Below are 17228 nucleotides of genomic sequence, written 5' to 3'. Positions count from 1 at the left end.
CTTTACATGGTGCTGAAGTACAAGCTGGACTGAGTGTCACTTTACACAGGTGCAGGCATTGCTCAGGGCTCCAGTGAGATCCTCCAGGAACCCATCTGGTCACATTCAGACTCACAAAACATCCATTTCTGTCCAGAGAGATGAGCACACACCATGTGAGTCAAGCCTGGGTTTGGGGATGCCAAAGGCAGCCACATTCAACCTCCTAAAGCTGTGACTTCAAACCAAAACCTGAGGCATACAGCTGGGTGGAGATGAGGGATGGGGTGGGATCCTGGTGCTGCTTTTGCAGATCTCATTTGGAGCTGCACCAGCACAACCTTCCATAAATGGCATCATACCCAACCTTTGTCCACAACTCCATCCCTGGCAGATCAAGTCTATCAGGTGAATCTCTGCCCAAGTCACAGCTTTGCAGCTTCAGGCTTTAGAAGTTTTAAATAATAATAAGTCGTAGCCTTGCATCTCAGATCAAGCTCCCTTTTGGATCATCCAAGCCCCAGCTGGGAGTGTTAAACCAGACAGGCAGGACCAGAAAACATTCCCATCCTACCTCTGCAAAGAGGAGCCTCCACCCCACACCCTTCCAGTCTGCCCCTGGGGTATGTGTCTGACAGGTGGAGCAAGGCCTTTGTTGTTTAAGGCAGCCTAATCCTGCAACCCTTACATCAGTGGGGCCAGATCCCAGCTCTTGATTCGCCAAGGTTGGATGGACCCTTCTTGATTCCTCCAAGCCTGGGATGCAGCTGGGAAGGGAGGGTGGCTGCAAGGGCCAAGAGAGGGGACACAGTTCGGGGCCACCACACACTGCCAAGATGCAATAGCTCTTCCCTTTCTTCTGCTTCCCTCCTGCCTCTGCAAACCCCTCTCGGGATCACAGGGCAAACGAGGCTCAACCCAAAACACGGCTGGAGCAGGGCTGTACCTGCACATGTTGGTGAGTCAGAGCTGGCCGGCCAGATAGACACACACCAAGCCCTCCCCCACAGCCCCTTCAGCTCCAGCCTCCTTGACATGCCCTCACCAGCAGTTTAAAGAGGGTTTCCCCCCTCCACCCCCTTTTTCTTTTCTGCTCTTTTTTGTCTTCAGTCCTCCTGGTGGGTGGGGAAAATCCCGGGTGTCAAACTTCAAAAGGGAAGCCTGAGTTCACATTGCATTCAGGTCCAACGCGCTGCCTAACCACAGGCTGCTGCCCGCACCCACACCCGGGGCTGGCAGGAGCTCGCGTGGGGCTCCGGCACTCGCAGAGGATGGACCCCGCTGCTGCCTCCCCTCCCCGGCCCGCTGCAGCAGGGGACGTCTGTGTGGCCGTGCATGGCTTGTGCACCAGCTGAGCCAGAAAGGAGAGAAGGGGTTGGACATGGAGCACTGCTTAGGGGGGTTGCGGGGCTGGGACTCAGCCCCCTGTCAACAAGCCCACCCTAAAAGCAGCATTCTTGGAATTCATCTCTGTGGGAAGGACCCCTTACCTTCTCCCTGCTCAGTACCACACCCCTGACAGCAGCTTTGTGGCCCTACCACACATCCCATGAGAGATCTTGGTGGCACAGAACGACCCTAGGATTCCTCACAGCAAATATTTTGCTTTGTGCATTTGAATTTCACTCTTGGTCTAGCTGATTTTTGCCAAAAGGCTGTGCCCATCAACAGACTAGCCAGACCAAGGAAGAAACACATCACAGACCAGCAGCACAGGGACAGAAGAAGTGCTCCATGTTGTACAGCCAAAAAAGCAGGAGGCACAAGGAGGCAGCTTGTCCTCCGCAAAGGCTTGGGCAGGGATGAAGGCTGGACAAAGCCTCCCACTCCAAACCTGCTGTGCTGTGCAGAGCTCAGGTGCTCTTTGCACTCTGCAGAGCCAGCTTGGGGCAACAGAGCCACCAGTCTCAGCCTTGTGCTGGTCCCACCCACAGCAGCCCTGGTCCACACAAGCCAGCGCCTCTACATCTCCTGCTTTCCAGATTGCCAGAGCAGGGCAGTTTGGACCTGGTGCTTTCATAACAAACCTATTTTCTTTCTTTCAGTCACCTGCAACAAAGAAAACCAGGCACACAGACAGTCAAAGGAGATGTAGCATCTCTTTGATTTTCTATTGTATTCCTGAATAGTAAGTTAAAGCCTATTCACAGTTGATTTGGTTCTGTTTTTGGTAGCATGAGACCTCAGCTCATGGGGAGATGAGCTCTCCCACAGAAGAGCTGGCAGGAGCCAGTCTTGCAGAGTTAGGAGCCAGGCTCTCAGGTCCTGAGAAGTGAGTCAGAAACCCAACACAGAGCAGAAAGGAGGATGCTCGGTGCACAAGAGCCCAGAGCCGTCTTCTTAGACCACCAGCCCCAGTCAGGGATTGGAAACAGCTTCACTCCCTGCCAGGAGCAGAGAGAAACGTCAGAGCAGCATTTTGTTGGAAGGGGATGAGCAGGAGCGTGGGAGGATGTGTTGATGCTCCCTCCCCAGAGAAAAGGACACCGTTTCCAGTGAGAAAAAGCTGTGCCATTGAGGATGGGAAACACTGGACAGGGAGTGCTGCAGCCTCTGCTGGTGCCCAGGATTCATCAGGGCAGCTCTGACACCTAGGCTGACCTGCAGAATCCCTGTCAGCCCACCTCTGCCAGCCATCACCTTACAAGTATATGCACCATGACTTTAGTCCCACTCTCCTCAGCATCGTTTGGATGCAGTGTCCTTAGCCATGGCAGCCAGCACTGCCTGGGGAGGGGCTCTTACCCCACCTCCACTCTGGGCACACAGGCTCTTGAGCACCTGTATGGAGCATAGGACCAAATACTGGAATAAACAGGACATCAGCCTAATAAAAGCCTTGAATAATGATTTCTGTACACAGTGCCAGCAATGCAGCTGGGGACACACATCCTCTGTGGATACCTGCTCTCAAAATACCTCCTGCAAGCTCAGTTCCACCAAGATGTTCACCTCCAGCAAGGTGCTCAGCTCCACCAGGCTACAGAGACAGTTGGGCACAGAGAAACAAGCAGCCTCACTTTCCCACACAGCCCAGGGTGCCCAGAAAATATTCAATATGTCTGACATGTGAAAAACATTTATTTTATTGCATTTTTACCCTGTTCTACTCCAGGTAAGCAGGGACCTCTGAAAATCCCACCATGCAGACGTGGAGAGGATGCTTTGAGCAGTACCCTGTTGCAGTGGAACAAAGCCCTGCTCCAGGATTTCTGGGACAAACCTTGATTTTAAGAAAGTGCTGAAGTTGGACGGAGCATAAGTGAAGGAACAGCCTTGCAAGTGAGGCCTTCCCAAGGAGACACAAGGCAGGAGGTCCCCAGCATCACCCCAGGGCTGTCCCCAGAAAACCCTTCAGCCCCCATAATGCCCTTCTGAAGGGGCTTTCACTGCAGGGCACTGGCAGGAGGCCAGGAGCTGAGGGAAGGGGATGCTGTTCCTCCAGCCTGTGAGCCAAGAGGGATGCACGTGACGAGGTGTTGGCTTGGATTTCCAAGCCCTGAGAGAGCACCAGCTGCTCCTGCCCATCCCTTTCCTCCCAAAGAGGCCCACAGATCAGGTTTCCTGAGCTGCCACATCCAGGTGAGTCCCCACAGACCTGGCCAATGCCCCCTTCTCTCAGCCATTCCACAGAGATGCCAGATGAGCCCTTCAGCAGGGGACTACTGGAGCATCCCTGCCAGCTCCAGCTGTGGGCAAGGGAAGACTGCTCCTCACCTCCCACAAGCCCGGAGGATGCAAGAGGTGTGCTGGGCAGGGACTCACCCCAGCAGAAACCAGATCTGGGCCGCTCCAGAACCAAAAATAACCTGCCAGCTGCCCAGGAAGAGAGGAGAGCCAAGCGCACACAGATCACGCACATGTCAGGAGGGGAATCATCTGCATCCATCTTCAGGGATAACAGAGGGGAGCATGGGGTTTGGTGCAATTCAATGCAGAACAGCAGCACTGAACAGCCTTCAGGCTTTTCTGGGGCAGCAAAGCAGCAGACGGTCAATACCCCCCGGGTCCTGTCCTCCATCTGGGGAAGAGCTGCCATGCCTGGTTCCTGGGAGCTGCAGAGAGCCCCAGTGCAGCTGTGCCAAGAAGAAGAGACCCCCTGCTCGGTCCCTCCTGTCCTCCCCCAAGAGGCAGCAGCAGCAGCCAGAGCAGCTGGGAGCCCAGAGGACTTGCAAACTCGTCCTGGGTAGGAGGGTGTTCTCCCACCTCCAATCACTCCACCCAAAAAGGCCCTCCCAGCCTGAGCAAGGGTGAGCGGTGCTTGGAGAGGGCTGGAGAAGCAGGAAAGAAAATCTGAATGTGCAAAACAGAGCAAGGAGGAGCACCCCATGTCTCCTGACAGAGGCTCTTGGTGCAGACACACCTTCTGTTTTTGAGGAGCAGCCAGAGCCCTGATCCTCACAGCTATTAGGGAAGAGGGGAAGATAGAGCCTTTTGTCCCTTGGCTTAGCTGTGATGGGACAGAGAATCCAGAGGTGCCTTTGAGATGAAGGAAGGTTGTCAGACTTCATAAACAACAGCCCTTTGAGCAGAACCAGTCCACATCAGAAATACGTGTTTTTGCTATTCCCATTATTACACACCAGTCACTACCAGAACTGAGGAACAGGGTTAGGCTGAAGCAGAAAAGCAGCAGATAACATTTCTCCATCAACCCATACTTCAAGGAGTATTTTTTTCCCCTGGTCATTTCCAAATCTTCTACTTTTCTTACTTTGTCTTGCCACCAAGGCACTCACAACTTGATGTTTCTGAACTTGTTACCTCAGAGTGGGTCAACGCCTACCTCCAAACCCCAGTAAGGAGCAGAAAGGAACAGAAATTCCAGGTGCAAATCACCTAGCACCTCAACTTCCTCAGCGTCCTGAAGGCACCAGCACTGCTCATCTCCAAGCACTGTTACCACAGCCCAGGGGAGGGCATTCCCAGGGCACACCTCATGGAAAAGCTCTATAAAATGGGGCCAAGCCCTCAGCAGGTACAAGCTGACCTCAGCGAGCAGAGCCACAGCAGAGCTGACCTCATGGGGAATGCAGGAATGTTTCCAACCAGATTTGGGAGGGAAGCTGGCATGAACAACACAAAGGTGCAGGATGCCAGCGTTTGCGGAATGTTTCCAACCAGATTTGGGAGGGAAGCTGGCATGAACAACACAAGGTGCAGTGCTGCAGGATGCCAGCGTTTGAATTCACGCCACCTCCCAGGGTTGTGCACGGGATCAAGGCTGCTCCCACTTCTTCTGAGCCAGCCCCTCTGGGCAGGAGGAGACAAGCATGAGCTCCACGCTCCTGGAGCTGCAGCCCTCTCTTCTCCAGTGGTGGGGGAAGAAAACATCAAACAAGTTTTGGGCTGTCGCTTCCTGGCACCTTGGCACTGCTGCCCATGCCAGCACAGTGTTCTTCCACCTCCTTCCCATTGCTGTGGCTGGAGAGAGAGAACAAGTGGCTCTGATTCCCAGCCTGGGGGTAACAGCAGCTGAGGAAGGACGAAGCCAGTTCCTCTCCATTTTCCCAGCTCTGGGGCACTGCACCAGCCAGCAGGGAACATCTCCTTCCTGCTGTCCCAGCTCCTTGTGCAACAAGGACCGGGTAAAACCCCTGCACAGGGCTGCCACTTCCACAGGAAAATCTCATCTGGGCAGGGTGGAAGAGGAAGCCCTGGCACCTCACAGCTTCACTGTCATCTCCCTGGAATTGTTTGCATAGAGCTGCTCTGGCCAGATCTTCATGCCTCTTGCTCAAAGGAGGAAGGCACCAGCCCATCTCCGACACCCTGTTGGGTTTGTTGGGTCTGCTTCATCAAGAGAATTTCCATCTCTCTGGTTGCCATCACTAAGGCTTCTGGGTCAGAGGGTTCAGCACCCAGCACTGCCCACTCTGCCCTACCAATCTTCTGCTGTGGAGAAAACCCTCTAACTCTACTTTCCAGTCTGGGTCCCCAAAGCACTGACCAGGGATTAAGACCTCCCTGTCCTGACCCTCAGCATCCCAAGTGCTAACTCAGACACACAAAGAAAGCAGAAGCTCCACACTGGTGATCTGCACCATCTAAAAGCCTTTTATTTCATTTTGCTTGCTCTCTCATTTTAAGCTAGCCGCCAATACCTTGGGAAACACAGGCTAGAGAGACTTAGGATTTATTTTTGAGAGCTTAACATCCATTATGCTCTTAAAAAATTTATGCCCTTAAGCATCTCCACAGTGGCTGCTGAACACCCATTAAAAAAATTTCATCCATTGCTTAAGTCTGACAAGTCTCACCTTCAAGAGATACCCGTAAAGACCTGACAAGACAACTCAGCTTGAGCCCTGGGCTCTTAAGACCTGACCATACCACAAAGAGCCCTGGGAAAGACATTATCCCCAAGAGAGCGAGACACCAGAGGTGAGGTTTATATCCCAGAGCAACCACGATGCGCTGACTTTGCCGCAGACGACCGTGGCAGGACAGCTTGATGTGTCAGTTGGAAATGCAATTAACTTCGATGTGCAAAAGGATAAGGGAAGAACTGAGGTTCCTATGGATGCAGTTGCTTGGTTCTTAATTCCTCTAGCAACGCTAGCCTAGCGATGTTATCCACGTTTCATTTCTACCCTTGCCAGAGTCAAAGTTCCCTTCCGCCTTGGGGATGCCTGTGCATATGGGAAAGTCACACAGTGTAAAAAGTGCCACTGCACCCAGGAGCTGTTTGCAAACAGCTTCATCTCCAAGGCCCCCAATCCACAGTCCTTGCTGCCTCCTCCAGCAGCTGCATTTCACCCTTTGGGGCTTCTGCTCCAACATCAGACAGGAAGGGTCCGGGCTCAGCCTTAGTCTGAGCACGACTGTGTCAGAAGCAATCAGACTGGGGGGTGTGGAGGGGTGCACACCTCAGCAGCCTCAGTGCAGGGCTCCTTAGAGGCACCTGCTGCAACACAACCATCACAACGTGTTAGGCAGCTGTAAGGTTGCTGGTACAAGGCTCCCAAATGGCAGGCAAGGGATGAAAAGCAAAAAGGAATAAGCAGTAGAGCTAAGACAGGCCTGTAGGAGAGCTTTCGTGTGCCCTTCTCCGACAGAGATCTTCAGCAGGTCTCTGTGGAGCCCAACATTTCCCCTCAAATGCTGTATCAGGGTTCACACAGCCCTATAGGCAGGTTCCCTGCTGGGCCAGGCACAGCACACACATGCACAGGAGCTGTTTGCAAGACAACAACTTGCCAGCTCTGCAGCACCAAGCAGGACAGGGAGTGAGTGACTGGACCAAGGTTCAGCCCAGTATGCAGCACCCACCACCTCACCTAGCCCCTGAACAGACTCTGGAGAGCAGCCAGGCACAGCATGAGGTGTTAGACTGAGCCCCTACCATTTCCCCTGCATCCCATAGGATCCTCATTGTTCACAGTTCACTATAAAGGTTGCACTGGTTCTTCCACAGACTCCTGTGAACTGGCACCACCAGCAAGGGCAGGATCCTGTATGGTTCCTTGTCTCAGCATCCCTGGGGCAACAGGCTGGCTGCATCCACAGCACAGTAGCATCATGGGCTCCCTACAGCCCAGGTTCCTTGAGGGATGCAGCAGCCAGCAGCTCACCACAGGCAGCCTCTCCCACTCCACTGTTTCCTTTTGCACAGAAAAGGATGTGATACAGACTGCTGCAGCCCAGAAGGGTCTTTCTGCTGCTGTCAGTGTGTCCAAGAGGTCACAGCTGCATGAGTTGTACTCCAGCACCTAACCACACAAGTCCCTGCACATAGGGCAGCCAGGGCCAGGCACAGCAGAGCTCTCCAGATACAAGCTCTGATGGGCTTCAGCCCTTCTGCTCCCACCATGTCACTCATGCACCAGGAGCTATCTGCACCCCAGGGAAGAGTTCCTCTGCTCTGGGTGTGAATTTCACCCAGACAACTCCAAAACTAAACAAGACCAGCAGCTCTGCCCACTGCCAGCCATGCCAGACCAGGCACCAGGCTGGAAGCATTTTGGACACTATCCTGAACTCATAGCACAGACCAGTTAGAGCCCAGTTCCTAGCAGGAGCATGTGTTCCCAATGCTCTTTCCAACACCCACACTCATGAAGGAAGAAGGATCAAGTACAGCCCCTCAGCAGGCAAACATCCAGGCTGTGGGGAGGCTGAGCTGCGCCCAGAAGCCCAGGAGCAAAAGGCTCAGCCAAGAACACTGGGCTCATCTCTGCCACCCAAGCCCTCCCCTTGCCTTCATGCTGGTGACAACCCACGTGTGAACCACAGTGTGTGACCCTGGAAAGCAAAGGCAGGCCTGGGCCACCTGCCCCAGCACCACCCAGCTCAGCTGCCAGCTCCCTGCAGCACCACAGCCCCCCCACACCAGTTGTTTGGGTGGTTATTCCTGCTTTTCCAGTCAGCAAGGTTCCCGTGCTCCACTCCACCAGCCTCTCTCCAGCACATTCACCTGCCAGAGAGATTTCATCCCCCTCTGCCGAGGCTCAGAGGGGCATGGAGGCAATGAGCACCAGCACAGGGAAGCAGGGACAAAGCAGTTGAAAGCAGGCAGCACCAGGCTGCAGCTGCCCAGCTTCACTGGGACAGATGTTTCACTGGCACGCCCACCACGATCCCAGGACGGGGTCGCCCACCCAGCTGTGGCTCCCACCACGCACCCAAGGCAGCCCCGGCTGCCCCACAGCAGGCGGGAGCTGCTGAGGGCTGGATGCTCCGCAGTCATCTCCCTCCAGGTTTGCACAAGCTGTCTAGAGGTAGCTGCTGGCGAGGGGCCAGGCAAGCCGCGGTGGCTTTGATGTGGGTGTCTGCTGGGCACATGCCAGGGCCGGGCCAGGGTGTTTAGCTGGAGGCACCGGGTGCTAGACTGAATTATGCCGGAGGGAGGAAGAAATCTCCAGGTCACGGCTGTGCCACAGCGGCATGAGAAATCTGCCGCGCTGCCCACGTCGTCGCTACTCCACACTTCTCTCCAGAGCTCTTTATCTGCGGCGACCATGAGCGGGGATGTCTCCCCTGCAAGAAAATAGATTTTCCGTGGCATAAAGAGCGCTGGGGGTTTCGGCACTCACGCCCCGGCAGCTCCGGACTCCCAGACAGAGAGCGCCGGGAGGAGGATGCTCTGGCGGGGATGCAGGACCAGAGCGGTCCAGCGCAGCGCAGCAGCCCCGCGGCGGGCGGGCCCAGCACCGCGCCGGCTGGCGATGCCCAGGCGCCGAAGGAGTTACTGAGAGCGGGAGATGTCGTTAATAAGGGAGGCCACGCGAGTGATTTTTATCTTTAAAAAGCCCACAGCCCGGGTTGCGCGGCTCCGCTAGGGAGCTCGCTCGGGCACAGCCACTGCTCCTTTAAGGTATATAACAACAAAGTGGGTGAACACGCTGGCTCCTCCCCGAGCCGGCACATTCCCTCCGGGTCCCCCCGCCCCAGCCAGGAGTGGCAGCGGGGACCCCCACGCCAGGCCCCGGACTACCAGTCCCGGCACACCCCGGGGGTTTGCTCCCTGCCGGGGATTGTAGTTCTGACACCGTCTGTCCGTCCATCCGCGGGGCACCGTGAGGCCACGCTGCTCCCGGCCGGAGGGGCTCTGCTCGGGAGAGGCTGGAGGTTCCATGACAGACGAGCAGCCATTAACCCTTTCGGAGCCCCCCGCCCTCTGCACTCCAGCGCTCCTGGAGTCACTTTCAGCGGGAAAGGGGATCCCCAATGGGACCCCACCACGCTTGTGGCCAAGCTGCCATTCAGCACCCCAGAGTTCATTCTCCAGGTGAGCCACAGCTCCAACTTTACTACAGCTTTTACCCCAACTTCCCTCCCTACAGATTTGGCAGGAACAGAGAGTTCGGTTTGGTTCCCCTCAATGCCAAGCATCCCGGAGCACCCTGAGCCCTGGGCAGGTCACCGAGATGAGCAATGCCCATCACAGGAGTCATCCTAGGGTGCCCTGCACCAGACACTGCCTGTGTGGTAAGACAGGCCCTGCCCTATTCTGATGAATATCTAGAAACCACGGGACAGGGGAGATGGGAGGAGAAACAGGCAGGATTAGCCCTAGACCACAGGTGCCCAGTCTCCACCCCTCCCAGAGCCCTATAGCAGGTGATGCCCTGCCTCCTCCGAGCTGCTGCTCCCATTGCCAGCAGGGAGCACGATTACAAATCCCACTCAGTCCCCAGCAAGTCCTGTCCTGCTCCACCCAGGACAGACGGGAACAGGATTTGCAGGTAAGATCCCTCATTCATGCTGGTGTTGGAGACAGACTTCCCAGTTTGGGTAAGGACTGTGCTCCAGCACAGCCTCATTTACAGCTGCAACTCGGGGTCAGAACAAGTCCAGGGATCAACTCTTGGCTACACAGCAATAAAGACTGCAGGATATCTGACCTTGCAATTAAAATAAGGTCTCTATCAGATACCACAGCCCAGCAAACAGCACTGGGCGCCCAGGGCACCTCATGGCTCCAAGAAGTGATGCTTTGGGGCAGCAGCAGCAAGACCCCACAGCAGCTCCAGAGAGAGTCCCCTGGCACAGACTTGCTTTCTCTCCCAGTGTCAGAGGAACTCCCAGGATACCACATGACCCCAGGAGAAGGGTGAGCACCACTTCTGTCAGGGTGGTTTAATGAGCTCCCTGACTGGCAGGGCCCAAGGGAGCACCCAGTCCAAGGTGTGAAATGCTCACGGGAAGGAGTAGACCCCAACTTCATCCCCTCTTCCCAAAAGGGCAGCTCCCAAGCTTGCCACACACCATTATCTTGCAGCTTTAGCATCCTGCAATGGTTTTGCAGGAAATCAATGGCCTCCAAATGCCAGAAACAAGGAGACAAGGCACCAACAGCAACCAGCACAGCTGGACAGGTTTGTCAGAGACATGGGTAAGTGCCTGTGCCAGGAGCTTTACAATGCTGCCCTATGAGAGCATCGCACAAGCAGCTCTGGGCATGAGATGAGCCACACAAATCACACCAAGAACAACCAGGACACTGCAGCCTCTCCATGAACACCCACAGCTCTGCTTACACCATCAGCAGCTCATTCCCCTCCTCAGCTCTAGCAAGGAACAGATCTGCTGCTGCAGTTTGACCTGTGGGCACAGCAAGCCATCAGTGGGCTAAAATACATCAGCACGGACAGAAAGCCCCTGTCTCCTTTGGGTCCCATCACCAGCTGGCCAACACAGCCAGCATTTCCCCTTGCATCAGGATAAGCAGAGGCCATTCAGAAGAGGATCAGCAGTAGGATCCTGGCAGCAATAACCTCCTCAGTTCTACCCTTCCAGGATAAGGCAAAAGAAGGATTATACAATTCCCATCCAAGGGACCTCCCAACACTCCAGTAGGCACCAGGAGAGTTTGTAAGCACCACATGGGGCACAGGTGCTTTGCCACACAGCAGCAAGAGGCCATGAAGCAGTGGCAGGGAAGCTTACAGAAGCAGCCATACCCTGCACAGTGGTTCCCAGGAACACAAGAAATGGGCTGGTGAATTTAGGTAGGAGCAGACCAAATCAAAATACTGAGCATGTCATCATGCCCAGTGCCACGGTGGCACTTGGGAGGCATTATACAGCTCCCCAGCTAGAAGCATGGAGAAAAGATAATTAAATGGATGCTTTTTCAGTATGGTTTCAATCCCTTTTTCTCCAGGATTTTATAGAAAGTATTTGACTGTGATACCAAAGCTGAGAGAAAGAGCTAACAGCTACGACAGCAAGGTGACAGCCCTACCCATAGGCCACTCTATCAACACAGATGGATATGCCCCTCCAAGGGCTGCTGGCTTTGGGAGCTGACGTGCCCCATTCCCCACAGGCTGCAGCAGAACCTGTGGGTCTGCCCTACAAGTCCCCCCAAGATGGGGAGTAGCCTGGGGAGCCAGGCAACATTAAGCTTGCCCAGCACAGAGGAGAAGGTGGCAGAAGCCAGCCGTGCTCCAAGAGCTCAGCCTGAAAACCTTGTTCTGGCTTGTTTTCCCACTAGCTTTGGGTGCCTGACTTGTAATAAGTAAGCCTGAAAAGCAGGCTCCTTTTCAGACATGCCAGGCACTCGCAGCTCCAGCTCATAGACGCATCTCCAGGGAGTCAAGTTCCAGGTGCACCCAAAAAAACTCGTGTTTCAGCCAATACCCAAAGGCCTCCGTTTCCTTGTCTGAGAAAAGCTGGGCAGTGCCCAGGCCCAGGACTCCGAGGCTCAAGGGGAAATTGCTTTATAGCAGCCAGTCTAATTGCACTGAAATTATGAGATCAAGCAGTAAATTCACGTCTGTGTTCGTTGCTCTGGGTGGCAAAGCTGCACTGGCAAGTGCCTGATCTCCAATCGCTGCAAATTCACGTTTCATTGGAAAGGGAAGGAGGGGGTTAATGAAGGAGAGCATTGCCAGTTGGAAGTGCTACCTAAAAAGGGTTTCTCCTACAAGCTGAAGCAAAATGGTTTCTCTTGCCAGCTTGTTTACTCTGCAGCTGAGAGCAGCGGACCGCCAGGTTTTGCTGCTGGATCCTGCTGCAGGATCGACGGCTGCGAAACCAGCCCTGGCACCAGGACATCAGCAAGGCTGGACCAGGTGTGGTACAGCTGCACCATCCCCAGCCCAGGAGCAGCCCCACAGTGCCCACATCACTGGCAGTCCCCAGGACCAGCATCATCTACACCAGAAAATGTGCAGCTCAGCGCTTCAGAGGGCAAATCCTGGGCCCGTCCTCTTGTCCTTTGGGGAAATAATGGTCCTCACCATATAAAGGCCAGGTAAAAGCTGGCCAAGATGATCATATTTAACCAAGATGGTTTTACATGAACTGTCCACTACAGCAGTAGGGTCCTTAGGGGCCTTGCCCAAGGAAAGCACACCCAAACCCCAACACCAGGGAATAGGGATGCTGGACAGGACACACAGGTTTTCCTGAGAAAGGCAAGCACTAAAACCATCCTGCCCCACCTTGCTGCTTCAGAGCCAGAAAATGGACAGGACTCGTTATCCTCGTTAGAAAAGCAGAGCTTGCAATCGTGTGCCAAGACAGGTATCAGCCAGATTCCTGTCTCTGCGAGATTTTGGAGTCCACAGGCCAAATTGAAGCAGCGTGGCTCTTGCAGTGCACAGCCCGTCCCAGCTCCAGGATTAAAGCCACCGTGTCTGCAAACAAAACATTGGCACCTGCCAGGAGAGCCAGCTGGGGAGGAGAGCCAGCCTGCAGCTGCTGCTGCCCTGCCGGCCACAGCACGGTGCCCAGCAGCCAGCACCAGGATCAGGCCCACGTTTTACAGCCTTTATATTAATTACCCAGAGTCTAAATAAGATTAAAGTTTTAATTCCGTCTTCATCTCCTAGAGGCTCCTGCTGTGCTCTCAGGCTTTCCTGGTGCCACGAAGCTTCTCAGGCAGTTACAGCAGAGGGCACTTCTCTGACAGCCAGAGACAGCAGCAGCTCCTGCATCCAGGGCTGCCCCACGGTGCCCAGCCAGCCCCGAGGATGCACAACCCTCTGCACCTCCATAAACCCAGCACTGCTGCAAGCAGAGCTCTGCAACACCTGACCCTTCACTAAAATCCACAACTCGAGGCCAGCTGGGCCACTCAATGATTAAAAAGCAGAGGGCCAGCACTGGGCAGTGCCCCGAGGCCACGCTCAAGTCGTAGGTGGGAAGGTGAGCAGGAGCTCGAGGCAGAGGGTGTCTGCCAGGGCAACGCTTTGTGCCTGGCCCCATCTGCACTGCCCAAGCCACCCCATCACAGCTGGCCAATGGGCAATTCAAGCTCTTAGCCTGGACCACGTAGGCTAGAGTTTTACAGCTGGAGATGGGCCAGAGAGCAGCAAATGCCAGCTGATCAGGAGAAGAAATCACTGCCTGCACTGGCTGGGTGGAGGATATGGCACAGGTTGGCAGCAGCAGTGCTTGCTGCCCTGGTTCCCCAGTGCCCATGAGGACAGAGAAAATGCTGCAGAGCTGCAGCTGTGGCTCAGTCCACAAGCACCAACCCCAATAGCCCATGATGGCAGAGCCTTTGATCTCACTGAGCAGCAGCAAGTCCTGGCTCAAGCCACCAAAGCACCCAAAGCTCAGCACTGACCTATACAATGTGTCCAAAGCTAATCCTGCTACACCCCATAGTATCTGCACAGACCAGCTCCAGTTATCGTCTCCTGAACCTCCAGCTGCTGTGCAGCCACAGACCTGGAAAAGCCAACTTGCAGCCAGGGAGAGCTGCAAGGGAGAGAGCGTGGTGGAGGAGAGGACAGACACAGCATAACCCCCCATCCCCAGCACTACCTGTACCCACTGCCTTGAGCTACAGCCACCCCCTCGGACAGGGTTGTGATCACTTTTATGTTATGAACAAGGAACAAGAGCATCTTACAAGCTTGGGAATGCACAGAGTTATCATTCACCCCAGTTTGCCTGGCTGAAGGCAGATTGTGGAGAAGGTGGCTCCATGAGCATGCAGGACTTAGCCAGCTGCTCCTGAGGGAGCAGTGAGCTGCCCTAGCTCAGCTGCTGCCCCAGCCACCCTTCCACAGGAACAAAATCCTCTGTGGTGCTGGGTCTGTTCCCATTTCCTTCAGTGTAGGACATGGTCAAGCTGAGCCAGCAGAATACAGCCAAGCCAGGAAACAAGAAAAGCCCTCCAAGCATCCCCCTCAAAGCCCCCCACGGAGCCCAGGTTTTGCACAGTGAGCTGATGACCCCGGTGATCACCTTGTGTCACTGCCCCTGTGGTTTGGAGTTTGGGCTGCACAGCAGGAAGGAGGGCTTCAGAGGTTTTCTTTCCAATGGGCTCCCCACCACGTGCAGACACGAGGCTGCCCACAGCCACTGCTAAGGTATGTCTGCCAGGGTGACCCCAAGACAGGCACCCAGCCTGGAGAACCTCTGCAGGCAGTGGGAATACACCCCACTCTCTCCCCTGCCTTCTGCTCTCTACAGAAGATGCCGTTTCAGAAGCAGCTCCCGTTGCCCCGGCACTGCAGTCCCTCCCTGGCTATCCATTTCAGAGCCCTCTCTCCCACCCAGACGCTGCAGCCTCCTGCCTTGAGCCCCCCAGCTGTCACCTGGTGGACAGGGGCTGCTGCTCTGCGGTGTCACCAGCTCCGGTGGGTGCTACTGCTCCCCGGGCGCGGTGCTCGGCTCTCTGGGTGACTTGGGGCTTTTAAGCAAAAAACGTGGGGACACGTCTGAGTCTCAGCATCCCCTAAAGCCACCCTTGAGCCCCTGCAGTCCCTAACCCCCGGAGACCAGCCCAGGGACCCTAACCGCCCAGGGACCAGCCCTCCCCTCACACCTTTCTGTGAGGAAGAGCGGGGGCCGCGCTGCCCGGCAGAGCCAGCGCTGCCGTGTGCCCCGAGGCGGGACGGAAGGCCTTAATTAGCCCATAATTAACCCGAGCGCTCTCACTTTGGGGGGAAACCAGGTGTGATTGTGTCACTTTGTGAGGAGTGACTGATGCACGGTCCTGCCGCCGCGGCGGGGGAAGCCCTGACTCCCCTCCAAACGCGGGGAGATGGCGGGAGCTCCGCAGGCACGACAAGAGGGGTCCCCGCCGGGGGCTGTGGGGGCGCGGGGGTGTCCGGCAGCACTGGGGTGCGGCCAGCACCTGAACCGGCAACTCCCGGGGTTAGCACAGCCCAAAGCGGAGCGGGGCATCCCACCGCACCCGCGGGGCTGGCATTCACAGACGGTGCCGGTACCGCCGAGGGTCCTGCTGAGGGTACGCGGTGCCTCAGGGCTGTCACAGGGCGGGACGGGGCGGGGCGTGCCGCCCCCCCGCCCCCGCGGCTGCTCGGGACCGCCCACCGGGGCGGGCACCGCCCCGCGCTCACCTGTGCGAGGGGAGCGGCGCGGGGAGGGGGTGCCCCCGCTCCGCCGCCGCTCGGGCGGGACCCCCGGTGCCCTCAGCGTCCCTCGCCCAGCCCGGCCGAGCCCCCGCCGCCCTCACGGGCCGCGCCGCGCCTGACACCATTTGAACGGCGCGAGGCGCCCGCCTCACTCCTATTGGCCGCGCTGCCCGCCCGTCAAGCCGTCCTCCGCCTTTCCATTGGTAGCGCTGGCCCCGGGGGGCGGGGCTCGGGGGCCGGCGCAGCGGTATAAAAGGCGGGGGCTTTATTCCCTCCCCCCCGCCTCTTTATCCTCCTTCCTTACGACCCTCCGCACCCGCCCGGCTGCCGTGTGGATGCGGGCCGGGGTGCCTGGCTGCGCGGGCGGCGAGAGCCGATGCTGAGGGGCCGGAGGAGGATGGAGTGCACCCTCGATGCGCAGAGTTTGATCAGTATTTCCCTGCGGAAGATCCACAGCTCCCGCACGCAGCGAGGCGGCATCAAGCTCCACAAGAACCTGCTCGTCTCCTATGTGCTCCGCAACGCCCGGCAGCTCTACCTGAGCGAGCGCTACGCCGAGCTCTACCGCCGCCAGCAGCACTACCCCGACGGCGCCCCGCTCCTCGCCATGCCCGCCTGCCCGCCGCCCGCCGCCGCCGCCCCGCCGGAGCTGGCGGCGCTCCCGCTGCCCGCCGACACGCAGGACCGCGAGGCGCGGAGCTGCGGGGCTGCGCGGGGCGGCGCGGAGCTGCTGGAGGTGCCGGTGTGCGCGGTGCCCCCGGAGATGCAGCGAGCGCCCTGCAGAGACTCGTCCCCGGGCTTCTACCGGGCCGCCGGCAGCGCCGGTCCCGGTGGCGGAGGCAGCGCGGCCCCTGGGCTGCTCTACGCCGCCGGCTGTGACTTCGGGAGCGGCGGGGCCCCGCACTGTAGCAGCCGCACCACGGTGCTGGATTTGGACACTCACGTCGTGACCACGGTGGAGAACGGGTACTTGCACCAGGACTGCTGCTCGCAGTGCCCCTGCTGCTGCCAGCCGGCACCGGGGCTCGCCTCCCCGCCGCCCGCGCCCGGCACCAAGCGCAAGTATTACCCGGGGCAGGAGGAGGAAGAGGAGGGGGTGGAGGAAGGGGAGCCGGGGGGAGGCGGGGTGGCGGGCGGCCCCCCCTTCGCCCCGTGCACCAAACGCGCCCGCTTCGAGGAGTACAGCGCCGAGCACCCCCAGGACTCTTCCAACATCTCCAACTTGATCTCCATCTTCGGCTCCGGTTTCACGGGGCTGGTGAGCCGGCAGCAGGCGGACTCGGAGCAGCCCCTCAACGGGCAGCTGTGCAGCAAGCAGGCGCTGGCGAGCCTGGGAGCCTGGACTCGGGCCATCGTCGCGTTTTAGAGAGAAGTGGGGGAGCAGAAGGGGTGTGGGGGGGCTGTTGACAAAACGGGGGTGCGATCCGAGGGACGGCGGCTCCGGAGGGGGGACCCTGAAACAAA

The 17228-nt window shown here is 57.2% G+C and overlaps 1 protein-coding gene across 1 annotated transcript; it reads left to right on the top strand.

Annotated features, from left to right (window-relative positions):
• Window positions 1–16033: 16033 nt before the first annotated feature.
• On the top strand, window positions 16034–17228 carry IER5L (immediate early response 5 like). Its single transcript, XM_041406486.1, has one exon. It carries the CDS (start codon window positions 16141–16143, stop codon window positions 17128–17130), a length of 990 nt encoding a protein of 329 aa, XP_041262420.1. The 5' UTR covers window positions 16034–16140; the 3' UTR covers window positions 17131–17228.

This window comes from Onychostruthus taczanowskii, unplaced genomic scaffold (assembly GCF_017590055.1).
Source record: "Onychostruthus taczanowskii isolate IOZ18803 unplaced genomic scaffold, ASM1759005v1 scaffold25, whole genome shotgun sequence".
Taxonomy (NCBI): domain Eukaryota; kingdom Metazoa; phylum Chordata; class Aves; order Passeriformes; family Passeridae; genus Onychostruthus; species Onychostruthus taczanowskii.
Note: the sequence above shows the minus strand (reverse complement) of the source record. Positions and strands in the feature narration are given on the sequence as shown.

What these genes read in the sequence shown, in the direction of transcription:
- IER5L (XM_041406486.1), top strand. Translation starts at nt 16,141, where the DNA reads ATGCTGAGGGGCCGGAGGAGGATGGAGTGCACCCTCGATGCGCAGAGT.